Genomic DNA, 12,100 nt, shown 5'->3' with positions numbered 1-12,100 from the left:
CGGAACGAAACCCTCAGCACAGCCATCTCTGGGTGTCGGGATTAGGAGTGATTTTTATTTGCTTTGCTTATCTGCGTTTTCAGACATTCCACAATGAACCTGAATTACTTTTTTAATTGGGAAAGCAAATGAGAAAAGGTAAAGAAACAGACAGGAACGGAGGGAGGCAATCACCCAGGGGTTTAAGAGGATCAGCGGTGGGTGGGAGGACTCTGTACCGAGAACTTTATAAAGACTCCACAAATTCAAGCACCCAGCTAATCCTGGGAAAATTATATTTTGTGCTTAATGCCCACTGAGTCCTCGAAACATATTTTCACTATGTGATTAGCTCCGACGGGGTGGGGGAGTATATTTTATATACTTCCTGCAGAAGCCATATTTTGTGCACACTCACTGGACAGGTATTCAGTGAGCACTTGCTCAATAAGGATGGTGATGGAGAACAGAAGCGGGGGGTGGGGGATGGAATGTTCTAAACTGAAAAACCTGCACGTGCAAATGCCCTTCGGCGGGGGGGGGGGGGGAGAGGGGGGGGGTGGCAACTCAGAGGGTGTTAGGGGTTGAATTGTGCGTCCCTAAATGATGTGCTGGGAGTCCTAACCCGTAGAACCCGTGAACATGACCTTATTTGGAAATAGTCACTACTAAAGTAACTTGAGTTAAAGATGAGGTCACTAGAACGGGCCCTAATCCAACATAACCCATGTCCTTACTAAAAGGGGAAATCTGGACACACAGACGCGCACACGGGGGGAATGCCATGTGACAATGAAGGCAGAGATCTATAACCCGACGGGGTGAGGCATCTATCACCCGACGGAAGCCAAGAATCACCAGCAGCCCCGCCGGGCAGCTGGGGAGAGGCCTGGCACAGAGCCCCCCTCACAGCCTCAGGAGGAAGCAACCCTCCCAACGTTGATCTGGGGCGTCCAGCCTCCAGGACCGTGAGGACGTAAATGTCTCAGGTAGAAGCCACTCAGTCTGGGGCTCTTTCTTCCAGTAGCCCCAGGAAGTTAGGACAGGGGCCCCGAGAGAAGGCCAGAGTGGTGGGGGCCAGCTCTTCCGGCTGTGGGGTGGGCATTCCTTGCAGACGAACAAGGTGGCACCAGCCTTGCTCACATGGCCCACCCGGGATCCGAAAACTGGCCGAAAACGGGGACACATGCTTCAACCCAAACACTGCTCACCTGGGTCTCTAGTTCCGTCACCTCCAAATTCAGCTTGTTCAAGTGCTTGTTCACAAATGTGATGAGAGACTGTCAAGGCAGAGAGAGAGACAGGAACCGTGAGCACGAGATGTACCTCCTGTCCAACGGGACGGCCGTGACACTGGCCGTCACTGGCTTTGTAAGACGCTTCCCTAATCTGTTTGCTAAAATAAAAGGCTCATGTGGGAAATGATACGTTCTTATAGCGACCCTCAGTTTTAATGGAATAAAGCCTAAATCAATCCCAGCTGGAGGAGAAAACTCACATCTCTATCCACCAACCCCCCCCAGCCCCCCCCCCCCAACACACACACGTAGTTAACAATCCTCGAGAAGAATCCTCAGTGCCCTTCAGAAGGATAACACCGTCAGGGGAAGATGAGTACGTTTTTAAATGTATCCTAGATGTGACCTCGAACGACCAAAGGCTGAGAGGGTTCACACTCGTCAGTTTCAGGACACTTCAGTAAGCTTGATCACAGGGAGGCAGGGCCACCGACTTCTTGCCAGCAAACGTTGACAACTTGTCACCTGTCACTTTTCTCAGCCAGCAAATCCCAACGCCGATGGGGACTCAACACCAGCCCCACCCCAGACACGATGCCGTGTCCTCATCCGTGCTGGTGGAGGCGACAAGAGAAATCCAGAGCCAGAGCGGAGCATGTGAAAGACGGGAAGGTTTGCTGGGCACAGAGGCAGGCGTGTGGACCACCCCCCCTCCCCCGGCCCCCCCCCCCCGAGGATGCCAGAGGAGGACGCCTTTGAGTGGGCGGGGGGAGGGGGCAGGCCGGATGGGAGATGGGAGTAGGGGGTGGGCAGAGCGGGCACCCAGGCCGCGAACACGCTGGGGTCTTCAGGCTGCAGCTGGATGTGACGGGATGGAAGAGAGCAGGAGGGGTGACCCCGGAGAGGGGGGCAGGGTACTCCCGGCTTTTATTCTGGGGTACGGGCAGCCACTAACACGGCCACTCTCGATGTGGGGGTGGGGAAGGGCCGGGCTGGAAGCAGGAAGCTGTCAGGTGTCAGGAAGATAAAAGGATTTGGTCTTGGTCACCACTGGGGTGCCCAGGGCCCCAAACTATGTCTTTTCGAAGAACGAATTAATAGCCTATCTACTGAAAGTTGAACCTTAACCACATCGTACTCAGCGATAGCTGATACACTTCGTGCTAGGCCTCTGCTGGACCTGATTACATGCTGCTCTCACAGAGCTCCGGAGAGGGGAGTCCTGCCTTGGCCCTGACAGATGGGGAAACTGAGGTACGGGTTATCGTCTGCCTCAGGTCACGCAGTTGATAGATGGGGCAGCCAGATTTGAATCTCCCTGTGCATCCAGACGGTTCTGTCAGGGTTGCTGGGGGCCAGATGTGGCAGGGGGAGGGGGGAGGGGCACTGCTCTGAGGCCCCAAGGCGGGCCACTCGTGACCCAAGGATGCTAAGAAGGCTCCGCCCCAGAAGGACCACTGGGATGGTTGTGCCAGCCTTTTGCAAAGTGCTTCCAAGAACTCATAATCTCATGGTCCCAGGCTGGACCGGCATTTTCCAAAAGTGGGCTCCATAGGAATTTAATTTAATGTATTTAACAAAATAAATGGATCAACAGATGTCACTATCGACAAACAAGTTTGGAAAATGCTCCCTACCCAGCCCCCTCTTGGAGAATTCCAATGCACGTCAGCATATTAAAGGCCCTGAGAAGTCCTGCATTAAGAAACCTGTTCTGGGAAACTGTCCCAGAGAAAGCGCTCTCTCCCCCAGGTCAAGGGCAGAAACCATTGCTCCTTGGATCTCACAGGAAGGCAGAAAGCGCATCCACCCTCCCGCTGCCTCCTCGAGGGAGGCGTTTGCAGGCGCTCAGAGAACTCCAGTGGGCTGGGTCTCGATTCCTTCTGGGCGAGAACAATCCCTCCTGGCGGATGCCCCTGGAAGCTCGTCATCCCCCAGCCCCTGACTCCAGTCTCGGTTGGCCCGGTTTGTTCCATATCCAGGGTCTTACGCGCAGGCTGCCTGGGCTGGGGGCGGGGCGGGGAGGGGGCCTGTCCTTGCACTCCTGCGTGGGGTGGGGGAAATGGGCCAAGTGCACGCACAGAGCAGCTCAAAGGCCTGCCTGCTTACCGGGCAGGTTGTGAATACAGCTTCATGGCCACGAGGCCTGCAAGAGCCAGCAGGTGGACATGCTTGAAAACATTCCCACGTTGAGAAAGAGCCCCGAGTCGGAACGAGGCGCCACACTGGCACTCGCGGGATAATTCACCCAACAGGAGCGGGCGGGGCGGGCAGGAAGACGCCCGGGGAGCGGAGATGTTGAGTTAAAAGGTGCTAATTTTATGCACTGTAGTTACGTTTTTGCCTATAATTACACTTCAATCCATGTGGCAAACATTTCAGAGATTGCAAACGTGTTCCCACCTTCTTCCCAGCACCGAGTTCACGCTGTAAAAAAGCCTGGAGACAGAGGCAGAGAGCCCAGCCCAGAGCCTACCTTCTTCACCACGCTGAGCTTGTCCGGGGCGTGGTCGAACAGGGTGTCGAAGGCGTCCCGCTCTGCGTGGACAGGCGAAGGGGAAGAGACACGGGGTGGGGTTTATGGAAACGCACGGGCCGCCCACCCCCGGGGACCGGGCAGCTTCGGAGCCCGCCTCCCGGGGATGTTCCGCCCCCCCCGACTCTCTCACCCGCCTAGAATCCCCCTCATTCCCACCAGAGCCCGAGGGCAGGGGCAGATAAGGGACAAAATCAAGGAAAAGATGCTTCCTCTAAGTCAGTTTCTGTCTTGCAACGTGGAACTCACGGGCGGCACTTGAACACCCGCCCCCATCACATCCTCAGACTCCAGGAATCCTCGTCTGCCTCTCTCTCCCCCCACTCGCCACGCGTACCAGTAAATGTCGCTGGAGCCTCTGAGCGCGTCTCCCCACCAGCCCGGCTACCAGCCCCACGCCTGCCCCACTGCCCTCACGTGGCGGCGGCCTCCTCCTTACCTGGCCTCCCTCCTCTACTCCCAGCCCTCCGATCCCTGCTCCTAGCAGGTGCAACGAGCCCTTTAAAGGGTAGACTGGGTCATTTCTTGCCCCTCCCGTTCCCTGCCCTGACCGAAACTCTCCAACAGCTTCTTGTCGCTCGCTCCCTCTCCCGTGCCCCACGGGATCCAGCAGGCACAGTCACCCCTCCCCACCCAACACACGCACCCTCCCTGGCTTCCAGGCCACTCCTCCATCATAGGCCCACCACAGGGCCTTTGCACCTGCTGTCCACCTGCCATACTTCCTTCAGGTTGCTCTCAGATATCACTCCCCCGGAGAGCCTTCCACGACCATCCACATCTAGAAGAGGGCCCCACACCCGCTCTCTGTCCTCTGACCCTCGTAGGCTGCCTGTAATACTCGATCACTACTTGAAAGGACACCTAATGTTTACGTGTCTGCTGGATATTATCTGCTGGCCTCTCAACTCCTTGCTGGCTGAAACACCTTTCTCGCTGGTTCCCTGCACTGCCTCAGAGCAAATGAACCAACCAGGAGACCCGGCTCCAGAATCCCTCCCCAGCAATTCTTTGGGGGGTGTCCCCCTCCGCGGGGACCTCTGCAGGGCCTGGGGCGGCCTGTTCTATCACGTCCCACCCATTTGCCTTCTTCCAGGAGAGCCCTAACCCGCTCTGCTACTCAAGAGCCCAGCCATGCCCTCCAAGTCAACACAGAACCCATCTGACGTGAGGCCACTGGAGGCCAGGTCACCATGGCTCCCAATGGATAAGAGGGAGCAGGGCGGGCTGGGGGCCACGTGCCTGGTTCTAGCCTGCTGCTGCCATGGCAGGGGCCTCATGGAGGCAGGACAGAGCCCGCTGCACCCTGGAGCCCAGGCAGGGAGACTGAGGCCTCACAGTGGATGCGGGGCTGTGGGGGTTCCCTGGCAGGGTAGAGAGGGAAAGGGAGGAGGGCATCTGGAAGGCCCTGGGGCCCCGACTTCTGTCTTCCAGGAACCAGCTGTTCCCCGAAGGTGCCTGGGGCAACATATGTTCAGAGGACCCCAGCCAGCAGAGAGGCCCTCTATTACTAGCACGGGCTTGGGGGCAAACCCCAGCGTGGCGTTCTGGGGGCTGTGGAGCCCAGCCGGATCAGGTGGGGTGGGAGCAGGAAGTCTCCACTGACTGTCTGGAGATGGCCGGGAGCCCAGAACCAGAGCTGACCCAGGGCCAGCTTCAGGACTGCCCGGCCTGACCCACGGAGGGGGAGAGAGGGAGAAATCAGAAGGCAGGCCGACACCCAAGCCGGCCAGAGAACCAGGTCTCCTGGGGGAGGCGGCCCAGTCCTTCCCCCCCCCCCCCCCCCACCGGTCTGGCCCGAAGAGGAAAGGGCTCCAAGTCCAAGGCCGAGGGTGCCGGGAGGCAACTCGCAGCCCAGCCCAGGTAGCGACCCCTCGGCCTCGGGGGTGGGGAGAGGGAAGGGGAGAGGCAAGGAGGAAGGGAGAGATGGAAGGGCTTGTGTGTGCACGTGAGAGTATGTTGTGTACATGAGCACCCGTGGGGGGGTCGTGGTCATGTATGTGTGTAGCATATAAACACGCATGCATGGGGTGCGTGTACGTGTGTGTGTGTGTGTGCGCGCGCGCGTGTGTGTGTGTGTGCATGGCACGTATACAACACACGCATGGCGGGGCGCGTGTGCTTGGGGAGAGGGCCACCCGGTTTCGCCTGCCTAAAAGCCACCAGCAACCAGAGGCCCCGGCCTTGCAGAGGCCCCTCCTCCAGCTCTGCTGTGAAGGCGGCTGGACGTTATTTTTCTAATCCCTTAAATCAGATCAGGCTCAATACCACAGCCTGCTAAGGAGGGAAAGAGAAAAGCTACATCTTTACAAAGCAAAACACAAACTTTAAATGCAGCTTGAGAAAAACCCTGGGAGCGGAGCGGAGCCTGACGTCAGCGGCGTATATTTAGCTGGGCCACCGCCGGGCTCACGGAGCGAAGGCGTGCAGGGGCGCCACGGGAGGGTGCGGAGGCCTGCCGCCCCTGAGCCACCCCTACCTGCACCGGGGGCACAGGGGCGACACCACACAGCACGGCCGGGCCAGCCTCCGCCGCACCCCTGACTGGGAAGCCTGGCCTTGGGAACAAAAATAGATCCCGTTTCAAATCCCGGACGCCCGACTTCAAAGTCCCCGGACGTTGGGCAAGTTGCTTCCTTCCCTACCGTTTCCTCCTCCGTAAAGTGTGAGTGACGATAGTCCCTACCTCACCTCACGGCTGGAGTAGGAATGAAACAGAGGACAGAGGGACGAGCCCACTGCCTCAGGGCCCCAGCTGCCCTCTCTGCCCCACCGCAGCCTCTGGGGACAGTCACAGAGGTAAAGCCCTGGGAGGGGCACAGGCTGGGTGGAGGCAGACGGGGAAACTGAGGTACAGCACAAAGAGAGCGGGAACCCACAAGGAGCCAGAAAGGACACAGAGAGAGGCCAAGTCAACCAGGACATGCCCCTGTCTGTCCAAGGTCCACCCCCACCCCGCGGAGACTGACTTTCATCCCGATTTGTTGTCTGTTTAACAGTTTTAAAACGTAAGTGGGCATTTCTGGCTTGTCTAAAAGAAGGGGAAACTGCATCAAACAGCATTCCCACCTGGCATCAACGAGCCGCCCACTGAAGCGGGGGTGTGGGCTCCCCAGTCTGCCCTCCCCACCCCGCGACCCGGCACACAGGCTGAGGGTCACAGCATCACCTGATGCTCTCGTTGCTCACCCCTCGGTGTTATCGACCTGGCCCCTGGAGGCCCCCAGGGACAGAGGGCCAGGGGCCTGAGGGAGGCCTCACACAGGAGCCTTGAGGTCGCGCGGGGGTTTGCTGGGACAAGAGGAGGGGGAAGGGCATTCCAGACAGAGGGAATAGAAAGCACAAAGAAGCACAAGAAAGCCAGGGCGGGGTGCAGACAGCGTGGCCTGGGAAGGAGGGTCAGAGGGGCTGGGTCCGGCAGGGCGAGGAGCCCCAGAGGGTGGTGACCGGGAGGGGCACAGGTGGCTCGGTCGGGCTGCAGTGGGGGGGAAGGGGAGGCTCTGTCGGCAGGAAGGGAGGGAGGTGAGGAGGAGATGGGGGTAGAGGAGAGCTGCTCCCCTGCCCCGAAGCCCAGGGCAGGGGAGGGGCCGCCGCGGAGGAGAGGCAGCCCGCAAGCCTGTTGCCATGGAGACCAAGCAGCAGCTCCCAGCTCCTCTGGGGAGAAGGGCCTCCCAGCCCACCTCAGCCAGGACAGTGGTGACTCACGGAAGGGGGGCCTGGCGGGGGGGGGGGTGTAGGGCGACCCCCTTCCCTCCCGAGCTCAGAGCGCCCAGGTGAAAAACAGGTGCTGAACAGGACCCCCCCCCCCCCCCCAAAGCCCAGCGGGCAGACATTAGCCAAGGAGGGTCCACCTGGTATTCTGGAAGCTCCCGGCAGGTCTGCAGCCCAGGGCTGGAGGCTGCAGGGGGATGCACGCTGAGGACGACACAGCTCCAGCCCAAAGGATGCTTATAGTTCAAGAGGCCTCGTGTGAAGGCACAGAAGGAGGGCGCCGAGGGCTCCCCGAGCCTGCCAGGTAGTGGCAGCTCCCTGGGAGCACCTGCGAAGGGAGCGAAGAGACAGGCTGGGTGGGGGCAGGGCAGTCAGGGAGGGCCTCCTGGGTAGGAGATGGGGAGTGAGCCGTGGGGGAATCCAGGGGGAGAGCATTCCAAGAGCAAGAGCTGGAGGGTGGGGGTGGGGGGGCGTGACAGGAGGCAGACAGGCCGGGGGAGGGAGGCGGCCAGGGAGGAGGCGAGGGGTGTGCGAAGGGGTGGTCTGAGAGGGTCTGGGGGCCACTTCGAGGGCTGCGGCTTTAGCTTAAGCCAAGGTGGGGGGTAAGAAGGAGAGTGAGGGGTTGGGGGGCGCTTTAGGAAGTATGACTCCAGCTCGAGGGGTGAGCCAGGGACCAGGACCCGGGGGGGGGAAGGAGAGTCAGACCTCGGTGGGCCAAGGGCTGTCGGGGACCCCGAGGGTCCCACGGGAGAAGAGCCAGCGGAGGCCCAGCTGCGGCCGAGGTTGCCATCTGGGTACCCAGGGGACCTCGGAGCTTGCGCCAGCAGAAGCCGGAGCTGGGGGCGGAACTAACAGCCTGTCCCCAGCTAATAGCCTGCTTGCACTTCCTAAGCAGGGCGAGCCTATAAGGTAGCAACAACTCCACCAGCTTCTCCTGGTTCCGCGGCCCCTGAAGGCTCACACGTCCCCCGTGTCCACCGGCACAGCAGCTGGGTCCGTTCTCATACTGTGACACCTGGCCCTTTCCCAAGGCATCACGGTCCTGCACCCCATTTGCGCCATTTGCAGGGTCGCGGGGGCTTCTCGGCCGGGCTCCCACCCCCTCTGCCCCCGGCCGAGCAGACTCTCCCCAGGGCCCCCAAACCTCCAACTGGCCCCCCCCCCAAACAGGGACGTGACAACGTGCAGAAAATCAAAGACACTTAACAACGGTCTGAAGGGCCCGCTCCGATCACCTCTATACCTCCCCAGTTCCACGGAGGTCTGAGCCCACACGGGAGTGACGGGGAGGTGACACAAGGGTACACTGTGTCCCCCGCCCAGGCAGCGGGGGCCAAGCTGCCATGACACGTGTCCGCCCCAGGTGCCCTCGCTGGCCCCGCGGGCTGAGCTCCTCTCACTGTCGCCCTATTGCCCTCAGCACCGGAGGGTTTCCTTTTCTCTCCCTTCCTTTAAAAAATAATAAAGACATTTAAAAAGGACTGAACTGCTTACTTCAAAAAAAAAAAAAAAAAAAAACAGCAAAGACTGGGATTTTCCCCAGGGCAGCTTAAGGCCTACTTAAGAAAGCTTGAGGACCTAACAGCTCCAGGCTCCGAGCTGTCAGCACAGAGCCCGACCCGGGGCTCGAACTCTCGAGCCGTGAGATCATGTCCCGGGCCGAAGTCGGACGCTTAACCCGCAAAGGCCCCCAGGCGCCCCTCCACTTTTCCTTCTAACAGCTGTGCTCACTGGAGAACGTGCGATTTGGGGGTGGAGGGCTTTCTGTTTTGAAATCTTCCCCAAAGCAAGGAGCTTCACTCAGTCGGCCTCTGGCTGCGGCTGAGAAGAAGCTGGGGGCCTCCCACCCCTGAGGGTTCGAACGCCGCCCCAAGCTGTCCTTGTATCTGACACCTCTTGCTGAGATGAAGACAGGGTCGTGCCATGCTTCCGGAGGGGAGGGGACAGCTCTCCGGAACGGCCACTGGAAACGCCCCCCGTCCCAGAGAGCACCTGCCACATCCCAGACACCCCCCCCCCCCCAGCCAGCCCCGTTTCACACGCCACCCCCACCACGCTCTTCTTATCCCACAGGCCGGTGGCATCTCGGAGAAGCAGACAGACCCCAGGGGGATCCACACACTCTTCCTCGGAGACGCAGCGCTGCCGACGGTAGCAAACCCCACGGGGTCCTGCCGGCCCTGCCCCCTGCGTGAGCTTCCCGTCACCGCCCCAAAGTGCCCGCGACCCGGGGCCTCCCCACCCCCACGCTTACTTACCAAAGCGACCCATCATCATCCTGCAAACAGAACAGAGAGGGAGCCGTCAGAGGGGTCGCTCAGAACGCGGCGTGAGGAGGCCACGATGGAGGGAACGCAGAAGTCGCGGCCCCCCCCGCTGCCCCTTGAGGGGCTTTTTATAAAGAGGTAAATCCCGTTTCGATAGAGTCTCTGCCCCTCTAATTACAAAGGGCAGGTGCTCGTGTGGATTTCTAAATGTCGGCCCAAGATCGGCAGCAAACGGCCACCTTTCTTCAAAACATCCCTTCGATGCCATTTGCCACTGGTGGGGAGTTACATCATGGCAGCGGTTAATGGAGAGAACGGTTCAGCAGAAAACGGGTCTCCTGGAGCCGCTGAACCGTAAGCTTTAACGCGCAAGGGTCACCCTGTGCAAGGGTGCAAGCACACCTCTCATTCAGGGAGTCACGGAAGAATCCTGAAGAAGCACAGGCTGGGCCCTGATTCCTGCCTGCAGACGCTGAAACCACAAGGCACAGAGGCTGGTCCCTCCAGCACGCAGGCCCTCCCCCTGCATCGACCTTCCGGAGAGGCACGGAGGTCCTTATTTCGTCCCCAAGTCCCTCCACGCTCAAGTCCTTTGGCTCTGTCTTACTTAACAAACATTCTCTTGAGCAGTTACTAGGTGCAAGCCATGGAAATAAAGAAACAAACACCCCATACCAATAAATGCCACGGCCCTGCCCTCATAAACCCCCATTTCAACACGGCCCATGGGTACCCGTGGGCACTAAAAGGAAGCCAGCCACTCCTGCTGGGCAACCGCGGAGGGCTTCCCGGAGGAGGTGAGCTCAGCGTGGCCTCTAGAAAAAGAAATGGGAAGGAAGGCAGGAAGCCCAGCCCCGTGAGGACGAGGGACAGATGGAAGGCCAGAGGCCTGCCACCCAGGCAGCCCCAACCCCCCGACTAGATGAGGACCTGCCCAGTCTGATCCAGCACTGTCAGCAAATACGGTGTCTGTTGTTTTAAGCCACTTGGTTTGGGGGTGGCTTGCTACACAATTGTGGATAACTAACATGCCACCCCCCCCCCCCCCTCATTCCCCTCAAGCTGCCTTCCTGCGGCTCCCAAACAGGCCGGGCTGCTTGCCATAGGCCCACTAGAGGTGCCAGGCTGGGCACCACGGCCCTTGGCCGGGGTCTCCCCTCTCCCCCTCCCCCCTGCTGCCACGGGCTTGGAACAGACACGCCGCGCATCAGGCCACACATCAGGCCTCCCGGCAGCGACTCCCCAGTTCGCCAGCTCCCATGCCGGGAGTGGTTTCCTGGGTCAGCCTCACGTTTTGAGAGACCGTCCGTGAATTCGTGACACAGTGATTAATCACTCCGTGAACAGAGCGGGAGGAGGGTTCACCGAGATCAATCTCGAATGTTCTGTTTCATCTGAAACAGGTTTGGTCGAGAGGCACAAACGCCAAGTGAATTTTAAAGCTCCTTCACAGGGTGTCGTGGGGGCTCCTAGAAGCCACACGCAAAATTTACCATTTGATTTGCTATTTTCGATAGATCTTGAAGCCTTTTAGACTTCTTAAAAATTGCCCTCTGGCTTTCTCTAAGAGGCGAGAGACGGCTCGGCACTCTCTCAGAGGCAAGTTCTAATTCAGACGGGTGGCTCCCTCTCCGACAGAGCGGATGCAGGGACAAGGGGTCCCTAACCATTCTGAACACCTCCTCCCTCCCGCCCCCTCTCTACATTCTTTAAGATCACCTTCTAAAATAAGGAATAAAAGTCCAAAGGCTTTGGAGAGTAACTCTGTTCTCACACAGAAAAGTTTGAAGACCTTGGCATACCCACCCGACAAAAGCCCAGTTTTAACTTCCCCTTTTCTTTTTCTTCCCCGTAAAGAGATCTTGAATGTGATCAGTTACATTTTTACTTGTTTATTATTCTCTGTGTCTTTCCAGAAATGATCTGGGGCAGCCGAAGTACGTTCTAATTCCTGCGCTGCACATTATGTATTTTTCTATCTGGGAGAATTCCTCATTTAAATACCAAACCAGGGGCGCCTGGGTGGCTCAGTCGGTTAAGCATCAGACTTTGGCTCAGGTCGTGGTCTCGCGGTTCGTGGGTTCGAGCCCCACGTGGGGCCCTGTGCTGACAGTTCGGAGCCTGGAGCCTGCTTCAGATTCTGTGTCTCCCTCTCTCTCTGCCCCTGCCCCACTCGCGCTCTCTCTCTCAAAAATAAACAAACATTAAAAATTTTTAAATAAATGCCAAACCAAACTGCTATCTTGCCCTTCCTCATGAGAAAAAAAAAATCTTTGAAGAAAGCACACGCAGGACATAAAGCTAGGGCAGGACTTGCATGAAAATCTCATCCTAAGGCTGGTGGGGGGGGGGGGTGTTGCACGGAAATC

The 12,100-nt window shown here is 58.8% G+C and overlaps 1 protein-coding gene across 4 annotated transcripts in view; it reads right to left on the bottom strand.

Annotated features, from left to right (window-relative positions):
* Positions 1–12,100, bottom strand: part of PARVB (parvin beta) — a 99,384-nt gene that overhangs the window by 8,652 nt on the left and 78,632 nt on the right. For all 4 annotated transcript variants that reach the window (XM_027070510.2, XM_027070511.2, XM_027070509.2 and 1 more), the window contains exons 8-10: positions 9,723–9,742; positions 3,694–3,755; positions 1,191–1,259 (exon numbers count right to left, since the gene is read on the bottom strand). In XM_027070510.2, coding sequence (XP_026926311.2) covers positions 1,191–1,259; positions 3,694–3,755; positions 9,723–9,742 — 151 coding nt within the window. The remainder of the gene's footprint in view (positions 1–1,190; positions 1,260–3,693; positions 3,756–9,722; positions 9,743–12,100) is intronic.

This window comes from Acinonyx jubatus, chromosome B4, assembly GCF_027475565.1.
Source record: "Acinonyx jubatus isolate Ajub_Pintada_27869175 chromosome B4, VMU_Ajub_asm_v1.0, whole genome shotgun sequence".
Taxonomy (NCBI): Eukaryota; Metazoa; Chordata; class Mammalia; order Carnivora; family Felidae; genus Acinonyx; species Acinonyx jubatus.
The sequence above is the reverse complement of the archived record's forward strand: the minus strand, read 5'-3'. Positions and strand labels throughout refer to the sequence as shown.